Source organism: Glycine soja, chromosome 8, assembly GCF_004193775.1.
Source record: "Glycine soja cultivar W05 chromosome 8, ASM419377v2, whole genome shotgun sequence".
Classification (NCBI taxonomy): domain Eukaryota; kingdom Viridiplantae; phylum Streptophyta; class Magnoliopsida; order Fabales; family Fabaceae; genus Glycine; species Glycine soja.
This window is the reverse complement of record NC_041009.1, coordinates 18,129,148-18,149,036: the sequence shown is the minus strand read 5'-3', so window position 1 is coordinate 18,149,036 and position 19,889 is coordinate 18,129,148. Positions and strand designations below refer to the sequence as shown.

The 19,889-nt window shown below is 31.8% G+C and overlaps 1 protein-coding gene across 3 annotated transcripts; it reads right to left on the bottom strand.

Moving 5' to 3' along the window:
* Position 1: 1 nt before the first annotated feature.
* Positions 2 to 19,595, bottom strand: LOC114422525 (calcium-transporting ATPase 9, plasma membrane-type-like). Of its 3 annotated transcripts, none has more exons than XM_028388924.1 (35): positions 19,447 to 19,595; positions 19,207 to 19,332; positions 15,351 to 15,631; positions 14,439 to 14,555; positions 14,310 to 14,349; positions 13,520 to 13,635; positions 13,302 to 13,433; positions 13,129 to 13,218; positions 12,403 to 12,472; positions 12,078 to 12,148; positions 11,925 to 12,008; positions 11,766 to 11,843; positions 11,616 to 11,687; positions 11,055 to 11,138; positions 10,866 to 10,948; positions 10,643 to 10,751; positions 10,505 to 10,560; positions 10,347 to 10,389; positions 10,184 to 10,267; positions 9,221 to 9,358; positions 7,725 to 7,790; positions 7,528 to 7,626; positions 7,167 to 7,280; positions 6,669 to 6,836; positions 6,356 to 6,415; positions 6,042 to 6,206; positions 5,681 to 5,797; positions 4,463 to 4,561; positions 3,994 to 4,131; positions 3,389 to 3,489; positions 2,609 to 2,654; positions 2,367 to 2,498; positions 974 to 1,081; positions 784 to 875; positions 2 to 488 (listed from the first exon to the last, which is right to left on the bottom strand). In XM_028388924.1, the coding sequence occupies exons 3-35, from the start codon at positions 15,540 to 15,542 to the stop codon at positions 374 to 376; spliced, it is 3,279 nt and encodes a 1,092-aa protein (XP_028244725.1). In that variant the 5' UTR covers positions 15,543 to 15,631; positions 19,207 to 19,332; positions 19,447 to 19,595; the 3' UTR covers positions 2 to 373. The 3 variants fall into 3 exon arrangements, with proteins under 3 accessions (XP_028244725.1, XP_028244724.1, XP_028244723.1); XM_028388923.1 differs by having other exon boundaries at positions 15,351 to 15,664; positions 19,207 to 19,362; positions 19,447 to 19,594; XM_028388922.1 differs by having other exon boundaries at positions 15,351 to 15,664; positions 19,447 to 19,594.
* Positions 19,596 to 19,889: the final 294 nt, after the last annotated feature.

The window sequence follows — 19,889 nt, the reverse complement described above, 5'->3', positions numbered from 1 at the left end:
GTATATGAAATATAAATGGCTAAAATACGCTATGTTTTCCTTAATTAGTTTGGGGAATCGAACCTTGCCAATGCTAGAAAATCAGTTTGATAGTATTTCTAAAGTGACAAGGAACAACTCTAACAATATCTTGTAATGTTACAATGTACATTTGAACCAAATTTTTTTTATAAAATGAAATGATGTTAAAAGTAAAAGGAATCACGTAATGATTGCTTTATGTTTAAACCCTTTGGGATTTATTGAATAATATACATTACATTCGAATTCTAGAAGGATAGTTCGGCAATATGGAGCAGTAATAATATATACTAGTATATTGTAACCTGTAAGGCGTTAGCTTAATATGCATGGCTGGTTATCCACGCGATGCCTATTGTGTAGCACGAGACCTAGACCTCTTCAATCGCCTGAGTGGCTTCAAGAAGTAACGAGCCAATGGTGTTTTGGGAACTGGAATGAATTTTCCGACTATAGCAAGGGGCCAACTGTAAGATGGAAAAAGGAATAACAATGAGATATGATTTGTTGTTGCCAAAATGCAAAAGCTCAGGTATAAATATTAAGAGCAACTAGCACGCGGTAATTTTACACTGTGTTCAATTGTTCATACAAGGCAGCTAAAATATGTTTACAGTAAGAAGTCAATAATTATGGTAATGTTTTATGATGAAGGATATAGAAGTCTTGAACTCTGGATTATGACCAAGAGCGTGAATGCATGATTCATTGATTTTCCAAGAACTGCCATTTTCAAATGCTAATGCAGTTGAGTGAACTCACCTGACAAATCCAATACCAAGAGAAGCAAGCCATAGCTTCCAATCAAGCCTCACCGTTGAGGTGAACTTTCCAAGGAACTCGATGATGATTATCTAACAATTTGAAGTAGAGTGAGAAAGCAAGCAAATGTTAAGAAATACTAATACTAATAATAATAATAATTAAGCACACAATAAAACAGAGAATTCACCTGAAGTATAAAGGTCACTCCAACAATTCCCACGAAAAGTTTGTTCTTGGTCACTCCACGGAAAACATTCATTTCATCGGGTTTCCGAGCATTGAATTCATTGAATATCTGTAGTTTGAAACATTTAAAATCTTTTAATACTCCCTCCTTTCCTTTTTAATTGTCTGATATTGGAATAATTTTTGTTCCTATTTATTTGTCGTTTATAAAGTTTAAGATCATATTAATTACACTTTCATCAATTATATTCTTACTTGTTTTCTTATATTTAATTAATTTACACATATTTATTGTGAAATGAAGAGAGAAAGAGATAAAATAAAAAACTTCAAAAATATTTTTATTAAAATCAAGAAAAATTACTATATTTGTTTGTTTTTACAGAACAACCTTAAGATAAAAAGTAAGGGAGGTAGTAAGAATTTGATGATTAATAAATTAATAAATTCTTTCCATTACTATAGGGGAGTACTTTTGTAATTGCATTTCCCTCTCAAAATGCGAGGAAGGGAAAAGTGGATTTAAACGCATCAATCAACTGTTCCACGCATTCAATAATTGAACATGGCACTTGGTTTATGCAAACCAATGAAAGTTCAACACGTTTTTTTCCAAAATCATAGCCACCGAAGTCTAATGAACTTCTGTATTATTTAGTGTAATCATTATTCACATTGGAAATGCATTTAAAATCACAACAAAAATATATTAAAAACATTTTCTAATGAAAACCTTTTATTTTAGATTGATTAACCAGTGTTTTAAGAGTACTACTAGTTAGCAAGACCTAAACATTAATGCATTTAGACTAAAATATTCTTATTTAATATAAAAAATAAAAATGGTTTGTTGTTTGTTGAAATACTTTTTAAATAGATTGTAAGTGCATTATTTCTCATAAAATCTAGTTATTTTAACAAGGGTATGTGCGAAATTTTTTTAATGAGACTTAAAATATGTAAAACATCAATAATGTTATACCATAGTGATAGTACATCCTTCTTTTCACTTTATCTGTCATTTGAGATTATAACACATTATAAAAAAGAAAGTAATCTCCTTGATTTTACTAAAATTATTTGTAATCTTTTAGTATATGTCATTTTTCTCTTTGATTTTTATTTTCTCTCTTTTTTATAAGGATATAATTGAAATAATATTAACTATTACCATCTTGAAACTTTAAAATAACAAATAAAGACATTCTTTTTCTTTAAAGTGAAAAAAAAAAACGGCATTCATCCCATAAAGGGGGTTTAATCCATCAACAATGGAAAAAATCCCAAGCAAAGGATAAATAAGAATATAAAAGGAAACCAAAGGTGAAAAAGTGGTTCCTCTGAACAAAGGACAGGCCAAATATCTCATATTTACATATTCAAAAAGCACTTACTTGGCACAGGACGAACGCGTTGAATATTAAAGTATTCTTCACTTGAAAGGCATCAGCTCTGGTATTTTGTTTTGGTAGAATACTTTCACCACAAAAGTTAAGGACGAGGAGAACTGCGATTTGATAGGCAGCCTACGATGACAAATAATACTCATTAGACAATAGGACCTAGAGAGCCTCGTATTCCTAATTGCATGATTATCTTAATAAGTGTCTACATAGAATAAACTAATTTAATTTACCTGTACGATCAAGTTTCTCCACATGATATTTGTTATAAGAGGTTCTCTGAAAGCCAAATATAAGATAATAGTTAAAGCGTGTATTTTAATTCAAAACCCAAATGAACCATCTAGAGCATGCAAGTGCCTCAAAACTTCTCCAATGCCACCAGTTTTACGGGATAGAATTATTTCCTCACCTTCCAATTCTGTTCAGCTAATCTATCCCATTCTTAAACTATTATTTTATTTTCCCATTGGATTTAACTCCTTTAAAGTGAAGGGAGTGCATTTTAAAAAATAAAGTGCAGTAAAATTTTTTGCTTGAATATTTAACAACTAAGACTGTAACAAACTTCAGAATTTGTTATATACGTATTTAGTTTAATTTATCACAATTCTCAGTCACAGATTTTCTAATCAATAGTTGTAAGTGCACTTTATCCTATAAGAGTGCACCTCCTCACTTTATCCTCTTTCATATATCCTTATGTTATGTCACATAGATTTTTCTGTACAACTTAAATTAAGTTGAAAATGAAAAATATCATCTTAAAATACAACAGTAGAAAGTGACATTCAAAACCAACACTATGTTATGCCTCTTTGGTTGAAATTATGCATGAGTCAAAAGACCTGTTCCGATTAACCGTGCCAGCATTAAGTGATAGACATATCACACAATTACTAAAATCAAGTGTACATGTTCATGTGCATTTATGTGCTAGATCAGTATAGTTTTAACTTTCAAGGATACTATAAATATTAAACTGCTAAGTGAGAAAGCCAATCAATCCAAACCTTCGGCCAACTGGTGATCTGTGCATTAGGCGGTCTGTTGGTGGTTCAGTAGCCAGTGCAAGCGCCCCAAGTGTATCCATGATAAGGTTAACCCACAAAAGCTGTACCCAAGAGCATGAACATCAAAAACCAAGATATACCTTTTTTCATTGATGATGATTTTAATCTGCCCTTGTACGTAATTATCAGTCAGTTTTTTATGAAAAACACTAAACCCATGGGAAAAATAGTTCACAAAGAACAATCTGATCAATAATCTAAACACAGTAAGATTTCTGGATGGTGAGTGTTGTTGAACTAAGCAAAAAAGACTGAGCAACTTCTAATGGTCATGGGTGGCAACCCATCCAAAACAATACCTTTGAAGCAAACTCAATCCGCCCAAGTAGTACAACTTACAAATATTACATTAATAAATTAAAGAAAAACAGGAAAGCTTGTTTACAATCAATAAGAAATATAAAAAGGGTTCACAATTTCATGGCCTAAAGATGTTTGTGGTGGTCCAAATCTAATAAGATTGCCTGTTTTTCACCCTCTTTCCGCTCTATTAGGTCTCATTAGAGTGTAAGGCGTGACTAAAAAATAGAGGAGGATATACGTACCTGCACTGCATTTAAAGGAACATCACCAGAAGTTATTGCTGCCACAACATTTATTACAAGAGCAGCAACATTAACTGTAAGCTGGAACTGGATAAATTTCTGAATATTTGCATATACAGAGCGGCCCCAGCGGACAACCTACACAAAGAATGAAATAGAAATCTTACACAAATTACAGGTTGAGCAATCCATAGGACACGTGTCTTGGTGAAATAAATCTCTCCTTAAGCCAAAACCCAATCATACCCACCAACCAATACACCTGACAAATTGGCTTGTTTCTCGGCCATGTCAAAGTCATAGCCAATTATTTTAAGCCGAAAGGGCCAAAAGGAGGTAAATGTTAAAAAAAAGCCTTAGCAAACAAAACAATGGAAAATGAAGTAATAACTTTTTACTAGGAGAAGATACAGGAAACGGAAGACAATATCATACCCAAGCCTGAGAATATATTAAATAGAACACCTACCTTTACTACTGATGCAAAGTTGTCGTCTAGGATTATAATATCTGAGCTTTCTTTTGCAACTTCAGTTCCGGAGATGCCCATAGAAAGACCAATATCTGCCTAAAATACAAAATAGTAAAGCACAAGATTAACTATAACAAGGATCTTTTTAGTAAACAGGAATTATTTTAATATTAGAGAATGGAGCATGACAACCAATCAGATGGAAGCGCAAGAGGCAGGAAAAAAAACTTTGACACCACCAATTACCCATGGCATCTCTATGTTAATTGCAACAATCTGTTGCTACAAATGCATATACTTTTAAGGGCCAAAAAAATAAAAGAAATGTATCCAACTTACTACTACTCGTGCTCGTGCGGAAGAAAAACACTTTGCTGAGAAATAAGGGCATTTTTTGGGTTTTAGAAAACATTTTATATTTACTTTCTTTTTCATATATAATTACCAAAGTGTCAACTTATTTTCACTTTGTTAAGTTGTTTATTTTGTTTTCAAATATTTGTAAGAAATTGTTTTCATCATTTTTATACAATTTTTTTAAAATAAAAAAGTGAAAATAAGGTAGCATTTTTGTAATCATTTATGAAATCAAGAATTGAAAACAGAAAACATTTTATTAAACCAAACAGCCCTTAATATGTCCTAAAAAGAAAAACAACACACAATGAGACTGGCTTTTTCTCCATTCTCTCTCCCCTCATTTCTTCCTCCCTCTCCATCTTTTCATATGGTAGTCAAACACATTAAGCTGGATAGTTTTTAGAATGTGATATTAAAGGCAACAGCTATTGGCATGATAATGATTATATAAAAGGGTTAGTTTACAGAAAGAATATCACAAATAACCACTTATTGCATTTGTATTCCAAAAGTTAGATCATTGGCAGGAATTATTGTTACATCCAGAATGTTGCCAGCATTAATGACATCAAACTCGACTTTCATATATGCAGGCTTTGGCATTCAACTTCAACTAGAACCATGTCTACATGAACACATTGGAACAACTTCATGTCTACCAGAACAATTTTAATGAGAAAAGTTTATTAAAGTCATTCGAATCAAATATGGGGAAGCTCCATGATATACTGTTCAAATGTGTTCGTAGTGAAATATATATGCTGTTCATTCTTAAGCAAAATTTCAGGAGATGAAAAGTTTTGTAGCTAACATATTTCTCAACAGTCAAAAGGATGCATTCAAAGAATGACAGACCTCATGTAGGGCAGGAGCATCATTGGTGCCATCTCCTGTGACCGCAACAACTTCCCCTCCTTTACGTAGAGCTTGCACAAGCAAAAGCTTGTCATTAGGAGAAGACCTCCCCATCACCTATATATATTATTCAAATTGTCATTATAAAATTATGTATCTAACTCGCATGTGATATGGCTAGAGTTATTAGCAATTTAGCATGAACAGCACTTCCTTGTATAAGATTAGGAATGGAGGAAAAAAAAATCCATTTATCAAATATTTACAGCTAATGCATATAACAAAAAAATCACAATTTCCACCAAAAAAAATGTGAATCCACCAAAAAAAAAAAGAAGAAATCGCAAAGAAAGAAACATACAGTTATTTTCTTGGCAATATCTTCTCTTTCCTTTTCAGATAGTTCACGGAATTTCTTTCCTTCAATTATATTCGGCTCAACAGCATCTTCAATTGAAGCCAGTATGCCACACTCCAAAGCTATTGCCTTTGCTGTTTGAAGGTTGTCTCCAGTAACCATGCGTACCTGTGATTTCATTACCATGGAATGCGTAATGTGTTGGGTTCCCATGTTACATTTTGTATGAACACTCATGCCATAGTAAAGCCAAAAAACACAATTAATATGAAACAAGACACGTAAACTATACCCATTAAACATACAACTCATATTACCTTAACACCAGCATCAGTGCATACTTTTACAGCATCTTTGACACCAGGGCGACAAGGATCCTGAAGATACAGATTAGTTTTAACTTAAATAAAGGAGAAAGGATTACAGGGTAATTTGAAAGGACAAGGACCAAGCAATCTCCATTAACTCAATTCCATATTCATCAATAAATAATAGGATTAAGGTTTAAGAATATTATTATGTATATACGAACCAGAATGCAAGACTTATTTGTACATAAAATGACAGTAATAAGACACACATCAAAATTTAAAACAATACACCAGGAGGAAATCTACCCTTGCAGTTTACCTTTATTCCAACAATAGCAAGCAAAACAAGCTCATATTCCGGTAAGGACCATTGGTCTAAATCCTGCTCACTAGATGGAACTTTGTCTAGTTCATAGGATCTGTATGCAATGGCTACACAACGCAAGCTGCGAGCAGCCATGTCATCAATAGCATCCTTGAAAAAAGCCTGCAAAAGAATTGAAAAATAAAATCAATTAATTAGGAAATTGCTGAAAAATTGTCAACTGCTCTCAGTTGTTATATTTTTGCAGGAACAATCAGATCCTATATTACCCGATCCATGATTGCTAAATTTTCCATCAGAGTAACTTCAAATGACACTAGAATTACATTGATAAGAAAAAAGACATTTGGTGGTAGCCTTGTTCCATGTATTTTTCCTTAATTTCTGATAGTTATAAACCAAAAGAAAAATAAAATAACATCTCCAATGTTCAATTAAATGAATTTCATTCCATCAGCAAACTCTCTAGGACTTGAAACTGCCATTCCTAACCTTCTTATCTTCTTCAATGGATTGCAATTGACCATCTGAATCAAGATATTGAGTACATGTTCCTAGAACTATCTCTGCGGCTCCCTTCCAATGTATATGTATTCCAGAATCCCCCTGAAAGGAAAATTGCATCAGTATATCTGATTAGCATAGAAAAGATAGAAAACTAATATAATGAATCAACATGCAACCCAAGCATGTCATACGATTCCATAACAGCATTCACTATTACAACTTAACAGTCTTAGTTCACAAGTGAAAGTTAAGAATTGAAACATGGATGAATATATGTCTCGTACTAGTTCACAGATTGCTCTAAATGAAAGGATGCATCAGTAAATATTTTTTATCAAATGATTACCAGCTTCAAAGCAACACCACCTCGCTTTTTCTCAGAATTGAAGGGGAAGACATGGAGAACTGTTGAATTTGATCTTATAACATCAAAATTCATACCCAACTGCCATATTGAAATGAGTTCAGCTTCAAAATCAACAGATTAATGGAGGGGGTGATCAGAAAAAAAAAATACAAGAAAAAAAAAATCAGCAAGAGTACCTTGACTGCCCATGAAAGAATAGCCTTCTCTGTAGGAGATCCGGATACCTCTGTTTCTCCACCATCCTACCAAATCAAATACAGAGACAAATTTAATCCTTGATAGATATTCAAATATTAATCCAAAATATTCTTAAAATCAAACGATGGTAGTGACAATTAATGAGGACAATAATAGGTTATTAAAGAATTTTCTATCAGCTTTAATGTTACTAACACACATCAAGACCAGCATAATCTCATAACAGTAAATAAAAAACCAATAAATTCAGTATGTTGTTTGCTGCCTATAGCTAATAATATCAAGTATTGACCTCTATGGAAGAGAGTAGCCACAAGCATACCAGCTAACTATAATTTAGTATCAGTTTTATCAGCATTAGGTATGCCAGAGGCAGAAAGATAAGTTGCAGAAACTGGACATATAATTTCAGGTTGCCACTGAACACTCATTTTCAACAGTTGTCTTTAAATCCCAATTCTAGGAATTGAAACGTAAATGTAAGGAATTTAATTTTCAGGAGTAGACATCTTGATTATGCTTATCAAATTGAACTCTCTTATAGAAACTATTTATTTGTCATCCAAGAAATGTTACAACCAAACACCAAATTGCCTACTGCTTGCACATTTTATTTATCAATTCTGTAGGCGTATTTTTCAAATGCAGTTGGCAGCAATTTTTTCTTTCTTTTTTTTGTTAATCCATCTATAATATTGTTTTCAATAATTCTAGGACTTCAGATTTACAAATATTGACTATAGTAAACTAAACTCAGAAAGAACCCCAACAAAAATCTTAATTATTCTGAATGCATACTGTCAAGAACCAACTTTCCAAAAGCTTAAGGAGTTAAGTAAAGCCTCATGAATGCTTTTATATCTCAAAAAATCCCCCTCACAAAAGAGCCCTTAGACTTGAAACATGGACAATGTATATATAACTACTCTACCTTGTACATATATCATAGCCATAGGTGAAGACTCAAAATTAGTCTATATATCTACCACACCCTGCCACAGTATCACCCAAAATCCCATTGGGCTTGAACCAAGGACAATTGGGCATGCACGAGCATGACCATTTTACATTATGTCGAAATTCAACTTAATTATGAAGAATGCGGAAGCAAGGATTGAATTCTTAACCACTTAGTTGTAGAAGCTATAATACTACATCATGCACTAACTTTCCTAACAGCTTAAGCTGCTAACTTGAGGTTCATGGGTGAATTTATATCTTTAACACAATACTGTATTTGTTTCAGATCTTCCAAAAGATAAATGAACATAACACATTTGACCTTTGTCAATACTTGTGAGCATATCAGTGCTGCATGCAGCTGTCTATTTGAAGAAACACAACAAACTGTTCCTCTCAAACAAAAACTCCAATCACAACCATGAAGAAATCCTTTAGTTAATTTAGCTCCAGACATCACAACATAAAAGGGAATCCTAGTTACAATTGTTAAAATTAAGTATAAAAGGCAAACCTTGGGTACAAAAACATTTCCGGTTGTATTCTGTGCAATGCCCTCATTTATCAGAGACAATGCTTTTGGATGCAACTTTGATGAGTCATCCGGTGGATTTACTTTTGTGCTCCCAACATATGCCTCAACTACAGTCATCTGTAATGCCATAAAATAAATTACCATCACATCTTAATAATCCAAAGGTTTTAAATTAAATAAAGAAAGAACAAATGCCTTGGGGTTCAGAAGAATGGACTAATAGGTTTTAACAAATTGTAAAACTTATTAGATAGACTATGTCTATGACTATTACAAAAATATGGACACATACACAATGGGTCATATATCAGACAACTGATCTGTTTCGAGTTCCTTCTCTATATTTCACCTTATTATCCTTAACAAACAAGGTATCCTTCTCCAATCCATACAAAAGCCTTTTATTTGTGAACGGAAATGGAAATGAAACCACTTTGCTTCATCAACCAAAAAAAATCATGGGTATTTATCTTCATGAAGTTATACTGTTTAAAAGTCTGGAAATTACCAACATTTTTTTATCCAACAATAACATAGTGTTACATAAGCAAATTACGAAGGGTAATTTCCAATTTTTTGTGAAATATGAACCCAAAACCTCCTACACTAAGAGAAGGGGAATTGAATAACTTGATAACTCTGGAAGCTTTTATTCATTTGCATAAATGTAAATTGTAAACTAGCAGAAAGACAAGCCTTGTCGTGCCTGTTTGTCTGCATTTTTTATTTTTGGAATGTAAAATAAAATAGATGAGAGAGGAAGGAGGTTGAATAGAAATTGAGAAAATGTGGGGCTATAGTTGTAACAGTTAATTAAAGGGTAAAATAGGTAAAACAAATGTGTAGATAAAAAATGGGGTATTGCCTTTACTAGTGTTATAGATTATAAATTGTAGCCATAACTCCCTCTAGATTGTCCAAGCCTTAGATAATGAAACTCGCCTGATTTAAGGTCAATGTTCCTGTCTTATCACTGCAAATTGTTGTGGCAGAGCCCATAGTTTCACAGGCTGATAGCCGCCGTACCTGCAAATTCCTTGGCTGTTAGAAAGGATGCCTTAAAACTAAAAATAACAAAAAGATTGATGCATAAAATGATACTTACCAAGGCCTTGTCTGCCATCATTTTCCGCATTGAGTATGCCAAGCTATTGTGAAAGCAACAAGAGGAAAATTACACGGATTAGAAGCAAACAGTATCTGTGGCCTAGTTTTGGCTATATCTATGTTGCATAATGAAATAACCTAGCCACATGTACTTACGTTAAGGTAACAGCCAAAGGTAGACCTTCAGGCACTGCAACGACCACAATTGTGACCTGCATGGCACTATAGTTAAAAACTACTAAAAATAGAAAGAGAAAAAACAAATGAATAAAACAGTTCAAAACTTGCACTTACTGCAATGGTAAAAATTTTGATGACCCCATCTACTGCATTGCTAAGACTAGTCTTTCCGGCAACAAATTCAACATTTCCATCTAAATCTTTGGTATGGCCGGAAAAGTATCTACAATTTCAGAGTCAAAATAAAGAATTTCAAAATGGTACAAAACCTGTTCCATGAGTTGAGTTATAACATACAAAAGTGAAAAATAAAAAATAAAGAGAAATTGAAGATTACCTGCCCAAGAGGACAGCAAGCACTAAAACAGCTACACTAAGCCCAACTACACCAATAAAAGTTGCTACTCCATTCAAGCGTACCTATTAGATATCACCAAAAGTAATCACACTTTTAGCATCTTTGTTTTAATTAGGTACAGCTAAAGCAACAGCCTTTCTTTTTTGTTTTGGATGGAGCAGGGGGAACCTGTAATGGAGTCTCTTCTCCATTGTCCTCTGAGATACTAGCCATCAACAATCCCCATTCGGTATTTATACCAACACCAGTTACCTACAAATGGCAGTCTAAAATGTGACTTTTGGTGGTGGCACTCTGTAAATTTGATTTATGTTCTTAAAGACCACTAAAAGCATAATCAAGATAGGAGTATTCTACACACTTTTGCATAGAGAAGAACACAATTAACGACAACGAACAACAGAATGATAACAAAAATAATTGTTGAAAGAATCAAATTCATAGCATTACAAAGACGCATGTAAGTTATTAGGAAAGTTCTAGTGAAAAACAGTTATAAATGCCTAATAACCAATCATGGATAGAAAGAGAGAGAGAGAGAAAATCAACATTGAAAAGTAAATGTTAGAAAATACAACACATGCAGATAAAAAAAGTACAACAAACTATTTTATTTTTTTCTTTATTTGAGAGTTATTTCACAAAAAATACATTTATACCATATAGCATTTTCATATTAACATCATATCATGTCATAACAGCATAAGAAGATATAATATCATGTCATACCAGCATAAGACCAACTCCATCTGCTACTTTGCAACCAGACATAAAAAATGGTGTTTTGTGATCCTTATGAACCTGCAGAACACTATTTTCTTAAAAGTCATAAGAATTAATAAGCAATAATTTGGTCAATAGAAAGTATATAAAACATACAATCTTGCTTTCACCAGTCATACTGGATTCATCAATTGCAAGTGAATGGCCCGTGATTAATACTCCATCAGCAGGAACCTAAGTATGCCCATAGAGTAATCGGTGAACAAAGAAAACTGCTCAATTTACAGACAAACTCAAAATGCCATACAAACTCACCTGATCTCCTATTTTAAGGGGTATAACATCACCAACAACAATATCAAATATTGAAATTTTAATTGTTCTCCCACCTCTAATAACCTGTAATGAGTTCAATAGTATTTAGTTTAGGTACCCAATGTGAAGTTCCAATAATATAATGTTACACACCTCCAATTGTATATTTTGTTTTTCTGCATTCAAATTCTGAAACTGCAGAGATTGCCGATAATCACTGACAGCTGGCAGACAAAAAGGAAAAGCAATTGCATAATGTCAGTCTTAAGAAATAAATCGATACAGCTTGTATTAGAGTGACTAATGCTTGTATTCCAAAAAGAACATAAATAGTCCAAGGCAAAATATAAGTTTGGCTACACTCCAAATCTCAACATGTCTCTCCTATAGACATGTGTAGATATTTTGATTGAAGTAAATCCATGGATTATTCATAAACAAAAAAACAAAAAAAAAAACTATATAATATATACAATACCTGTAACTACAATGACAAGAAGAACTGCAAAAGCAATGCTTCCCCCATCATACCATCCTTCAGCCAAACCCTATCAATTAGAAATAAATGAAAGGATAAACCTTTGAGAATGATAACTTTGTCAACTCAATACAAAATACCAAACAATTAATTCAACTGGCAAGAATAATCAGAAGATTCAGAACCAAGCACCATGTAGAAACAGGCATGTAAATAGAACAGAGGGGTTCCAAAATAAAATGCACAAAGTAAACTGCTAAAATTTAGTACTGTCTGAAAAAGCCAAAAGACATCATGGAGTGAATATTGACTGTAAATAGAATGTGATGAATTCGTTTTATTTGCCATGCTCAAGCATTGATAATATGAAATTAATGATGCAGACCAGCAATAATTCTGAAACATAATTTCCAGAACAAACTAGCATTACATTTTTAATTTATTTTATTTTTTGATTAAAACATCACATTTATGTTGTTACTGACTGGAGGAGCTGATATATCCAGCTTTTACATGACATCCGACAATAGTATATTGTGAAGAAAAAACTTTTTGATGCATTATATGAGCATGCATAATTCACGTATGTTCGTTTGTTACTGTTACTGCATCTCTCTGTTTTTTGCCCTGTATAACAATTCTCCATATGAAAGAAATTTGTTCAAACCAAATAAGACCTGGTAGGTTCATCTTAAAAATTTTAGCAATTATGAATGCTGATTGCACCTCTGTTTTTATTCCAAGTGCCAATGACACCGCAGCAGCTATTATCAGTATTATGAGAGTCAGATCTTGCCAAGCTTCCCATAAAAACCTCTGAAACAATCACAAATGACAATTAATTCATCAATTATAATTTTAGAAAAATATATATGTAGAATAAGTCATTAAGAATATACCCAGAAACTTCTTCCTTTTTTCCGAGGATATGTATTAGTTCCAAATGCATTTTTCCTTTTTAACAGATCAGCATCATCTCCACTAACACCTTTATCCGGATTAGATTTTATTAAATTTGATAAGCCTCTAATCTGAACAAGATATCACTAGATTGTATTAGCAAAGCAAATCACTTCAACATTTCTATAAGCAACCAAACAACATGTTGTAGACTTGCCCCTCCATATTGTTGTAAAGCAGAAATATTCTGATCCTTAGCCATTGAAACAAGTTGTTCGAGCCCAATATCATAGTCACCGGCTGGAGTTGGGGGTGACGCTGCTGTACTTATCACTGGATTATTCAAAATATAAATTGAAAGACCATAATAAGTAACTCAAAATGCAGACTGTAATTCAAAAAGTAATAATCTTTGACCACAGGCAGTTTTGTGTATTTGGTATTATTACAGTAAACAAAAAAAAACAAAGCATGTACATTCCAAAAGCCGATTAGTTATTTGAAGGCTACAACCAAGATTCATGCTACAGTATGCAGATTGATTTATAAGTAACATAATGAAATCCAAGTAGGTAAAGAGACTGAAAAGCAATTCACATTGCAACAGCTCAACGGGAGATTATGACTTTCGCCAGTTAAAATTTTTAAATTGGAATCTGCCCAGGGTTATCAAAACATCAGACCATTTTAATGAAGGAACAGAAAACCAAATAATTTAATTATTTTCCTAACCACTATCAATAGTCTGCTACTAGCTCCTTTTGTGATACCTTACTTAAAACCGACAGCATCAATGCCAAACTGTTTCTTTTTTTCAGATTTTGTGCCAATAGTTGACCACTCCTGTTAATTTCTCTTAACATCTATATTTACACTACAAACTCACCATTGCCACAAATATGTGATTTGCTAATTATGTGTTAGAGTGGTAGTAGGATAATGCTTAATGATATTTCCTAAGCTCATGGTAAGCAAAGATGACAGTCGTCAGGAAAAGATAAGTGTACCTAGTTCACGTTCACCGGCCAATCTGAAAAGCAGTGCTGCCTAATAAAACAATAAATGGTAGATTAGGAAAGTAAAAGATAGTTAGAATCAATTAATCAGGGAACAAGTTTGTCATTCCGAAACATTACTCTTATGACTTGTGCATGGGCTCTAATCAAGTGTTTCTTTTGCTCTTTCTCTTCTTCCTTTCTCAAGTCCAAAGTATATCTAAAACGCCTGGACGCATTGAGCACGAGTGCTGCTTGCTGTACATGGGTGAAACTTCAGTTAGATGCCTTCCAAAAAGCAGACATACTTCTACACTAATGCACCTCGCCAAAATTACACTGAATTAAACCACAATCAAGAATCCAGATATATTAAAATAATGGTGAAACTAGCACCAATTAGTGGATTCTCCATAAGTACTGTTCGGTACAAGAAATGCAAACTTTACGTTCATTTAAACAAGAGAAGAGTTTGTTGCTGTTCATAATCAGCTTAAAGAAGACATGAATCAGTAGTTTTGAATACGAATATCTGAGAACTAATCCCTTCAGCCCGCACCACAGAAGTATCTTAGAATTTTCATTCTTTCCATTTTTTAATAGGTCTGAGCTTCTATTTCTATGCCCGGTACAAGCATGCATTTGCAGGCTGTTAATAGTCACAACTCGCACATTCATTGGAATATTTTTGCTTATTTTAAATTTAAAACAAAACACGCATTGCAATAACGAGTTTGATTTGAGATGAGTCCCAACGAGTTTATATTTCCATTAGAAACCACGTTTAAGGCCAATCCACTAATTTTTCTTCAGCCACAAACGAAGGCGTCTCTACATTCCCAACAACCACCTGATAGTGATTTTTTTTTTTAAATTAAAATTCCAATTACTTATAAACACTTAATAAATAAAATGAGAAATATTATGTTGACAAGGAATGCGCGCGATTGAAGTTGAACAATGTGGAAGCGCGGGATGCAGAATGGAATAGAGGTGAAAATGCATACATACAAATACAAATGCAATAGAGAGAAATTAGGATAGAATGATTACTCTCCAACGGCGAAGCGTGTCGTGCGATGCGTTCTTGGTTTGAGTAATGTCAAAAGGATCATCGGGATCAACGAGTTCTTCTTCGTCATCATCATGGTGGTTGTTGTCGGAGGAGGGAGGGTGGGCATTGTCGTCATCTTCGTTGGGGTGCCTGTTAATGTTAGCGATGTTAACCGTATGGTGGCCGTTCATGGTGATGGCGATGGTGATGGTGATGGTTGCCTTTGCCTCCCAACAACAACAGCGATTTCAAATGTTCACTGCGTGGGAAATGCAAATGGCTGCTGGGCCACACACATCCAATTCCAACCAATCTTAACAAAATAAAAATTAACTATTAATTAAAAACAATCATATATTCAGCAAAAAATAATAATTATAACTAATAACTAAATTATCAATCAATTGTGCTATTATTGTGTGGCGATGCCGAGACTAGCGCCTCGTTTCGTTAAGGTTTAGTGGCACACATTCTTTCATTTCCATTCTCACTTTGTTTCTCTTTTATTTTTTCTATATAAGAAAAAAGACCCGACAAGAGTTATTGGCTTATTCCTCAGCACGAACTAACTTCAACCATTACCATCGCCACATCTATATATTCTCTCTCTATTTTAAAATTAACATGTCATATGGTGGTATTAATTTAGTTATGCACTTATGCTGGTTTTTTGGTACACCACTCTTCCCCTATACGCGTATGCTTAAACTACTGTACAGCTATGTACCAAAAATAAAACTACTATATAAGTATTTAGTATTTTATGGTAATCAATCATTATATAGTTACTAAAATGCCATTTATATTTGCACACTACTATTTGGTAATTGGTAGGGCATACATACAAAGATAGAGAAAAAAAACAAAAAGAGATAAAGTTCAAAATTTGAATTAAAGAGGTAATCCAAAGAAATGAAATTTTGAAATTTTATTTTAAAAATGTTTTTTATTCAAATAATAAAATAATTCATCATTATTCATAATTTTTCTTTGTATATATTTTTTTTCAATCTAAACATATCAATGATTTATGGGGCAAATTTACATAAATGGGTTAATTTTTTTTTAAAAAAATTACATTGATAGATTTTGAAAATATTATAGAGTATGGGTAAATCATGTTTTAATTTGTAGGAAGATGTTTCTATGTAGACAATTAAATATGTAAAATAGTATGTAACATTTTATTCTTTCCGTACTTAATTAGTTAATCTTTGGTGTTCAAGTTACATAAAATTCCACTCTTTTATCACTTTATTATTAACGTATTATTTTCTTTAATATTATTTACTATAAAAACCCGTAAACAAATTAAAACACGACTTACTCATATCCTATGATATTTTCAAAATTTATTCATTTGTGTAAATTTTTCGATTTATGCTCTATTTGAATGAAAGGAGAAAAAATAAAGAAGAAAGAAAATACAAATACTGATATCTTATTTAATTAAAAATAGAGGAAATAACTTTTAAAATAAAAAATTTAACTTTTTTCTTTTATTTTTACAATTCAATTTAAAAAAAAAATATTTCCTGCGTTTCTTTCCTTTCAAATGAATCAAAAAAATCAAGAATAATTGTACTTTCCTAAAAAAACGTTTACACTTGGTTTAAAGAAAATTTGTTTGACAATTTTTTTCTGATTAAATGTCATACTTTTTAATTATTCTTCTTATTTTTTATTCTTTAAGTATTGACCAAAAGTTGGGATGAAAATGACACAAGACATTATAATAATAACGAAACAAAATTGATATGAAAAATTAAAACCAAAACTCATACTAAAGAAGTCTATCTCAAATGACTGAAAAAAGTATGTAAGAGTGTTTTGAATTATTAGTACCATCTTCGATTCCAATGAATAATAAAAACAAAACAAAACTCATCCTCATAGAGGTCAAAGAAATCTGTAGGAAACTTGCTTGCCTTTTTTAAAAATATTTTATTATATATATTCTTAAATAAATTATATATTAAGTTATTAATTATATTTTGATTCAATTAATGTATAAAATAATAAACAATATGAATCACAAAAATAACATATTTAAGAGACTTAATCATGTTTTAGTCTCTAAAATTTGGGGTAGATTTAGTTTAGGTCCCCAAATTAAAAATACATATATTTTAGTCTCTCAAATTTAAAAAAAAAATACAATTTTAGCACCTATAATTTAGTTTTTAAAAACCAAAATTGGATTTGAAAAAATCATTATAGTCCCTCAAATTAAATGCCTCGGAACTAAAAATATATTTTCTTTAAAAATTAGGAACTAACATGATTATTATTAAATTTGAGAGAACAAAATTAAATTTATCTAAAATTTTAGAAAATAAAAACATAATTAAACATAGTTATGAACAAATTTTTTTTAATGAATTGTGTAGTTTTATATGATTTAAGTGTTGTAATTTAAATTATTTATTTATTATAATTAATTTATAAAATTCGACCTCAACTTCGATCAAAAGAAATTTTCTTTGCCAAAGTCGGGTTAAGGTCAAATAGATATGAACATGTTATAATTTAATTGTCATGTCTATCTCAGAGTGACATTTGATTTAGAAAATATATATATATTATAAACTCATCTCTAACTAAATTATTTTTCTTGGAATAAAATTCTTATTAAACTTAAATAGGAATAAGACTATGGTTTAAGATTTTTGAAAATTTTATAAAATGTATTTGGTTATTATTAAAAAAACATCAGTAAGGGAAGTTTAAACTATCATTAAAAAATGTTTAAGGTCAATTATCATAAAAAAAAGGTGAAACTATGATTAACTATCATGTGAAATATTTTTTTTCCATCTTTAAAAGTAAGAATTAAAGTTTCATTCGTATTTATTTATATATTAAAATTAATTTCAATAAGGGAGTTTAGTACAAGAAAAAAAAATTATACCTGAAAATTATGATTTTTGATAATCACAATTTTTGGGAATGGTTAAAATTTGTTTTGCTGGTCACAAATGTCTATAATTTTCCATGTGCAATCAATATTTTTCATTTCCTTTTATGTATCAAATAACTGAAACTTTTATTTGTCACTTTACGAGGAATGTTGACATTCCTTATACCAAATGTCATTCAAGTTAAATATTATCAGAACCAATATTAATGTCAAGATTAATTTTATATAATTCAAGATGAAAACTTAGTCTAAAGCGTATGAATTTCTAAGTTACATTTATAAATATTTTGTATGATATAATATGATTTTATTCCTCCAAAAATAATTTTATTGCATTTTTTGTCCCTGAATTTTTCAAAATTCCCCTATTAAGTTATTTTATTTAACCCTGTTAATCTTTTTCCTGATAAATATAAGTTATCTCTACCTGTTGGAGACAATGTTACAGAGACTCAAACATTTACCGTCAATGTGTTAAAATGAAAACGTGATACCTGTCGTAGACAATGTTGCATAGACTCTAATTGCTCATTTCAATTTGGACCAAAGTTTATATCAAAATTTAATGGATCAAAACGTGATACCCAATTCCTTCATACTTTAAGTATATCAAAATGATAAGATGAAAGTGCAATACAAAAAGTATGAACGTGTGTCAAATAAACAAAGATAAAATGCAAGCGCAATAAAGAAAAATCAAGTATATATTTCAAAATAATTGAGTATCACGTTTTGATCCATTAAATTGAGAGTAACGTGTTAAAATAATTAATGAAATCTAGCTACGACCATTCTGAAAGGCTTATTATGAGGCGTTTTGCTTATCATAATTGTCACATTTCACGCAGATAATACATAAAAAAAAATGAAAATTAAATATATTAATATTCAATAGAAATTAACCGATCGAAGTGTTAATTCTAACAGTTAATTACCTGACGAGGAAGAATGATGATGAATCTGGATAAGACGACGAGTTCATATACTTCTGGAATCGAGTTTCCACTTCCCGAATACATATATCAGAAAGAGACTTGTTTTGGAGTGGGAAATGGATGATTCTGCTATAAAGGAAAATGTGATATGAACATCTGAAATGATGATTAATAACTTTTGAGGAATGTAAAAAAAATGTTTAGAAGATAGATAGAGTAAGAGAAAGAAGATGCACGTACGGTTGTGCATGAGCACTGATTTACAAATCGAGGAGCTGATTGGCACAAAGGAGATTTGGATCCCATTACAGATATCACGCTCTCAGGTATTAATTAGCTAGTTGCTTCGGTGTATTCGAAGAAAATGCAGGCAAGAAAGAGAGGAAGAATAGAAAAGATGACAAGATTGACTTGGGAGAAGCTAGGAAATTTCGTGGAAACTTCCTTTGTGATGCGGGTACACTAACATGCACCAAACAAACTATATATTGTTATTTTGTGTAATTTTTGGCATTGCCATGCATGCAATACAATATTTTATTGGACATCACAAGTGTACTCTTTTTTCCACGTTAGTTAAGAGATCTCACAGTCACATGTACAGACTAACATTTAACACCGTCAGCCTCAGGTGTTAGCCCCTTTTTTTTTATTTTGATAGGAAAATAGCTAGCAGCCGGCTT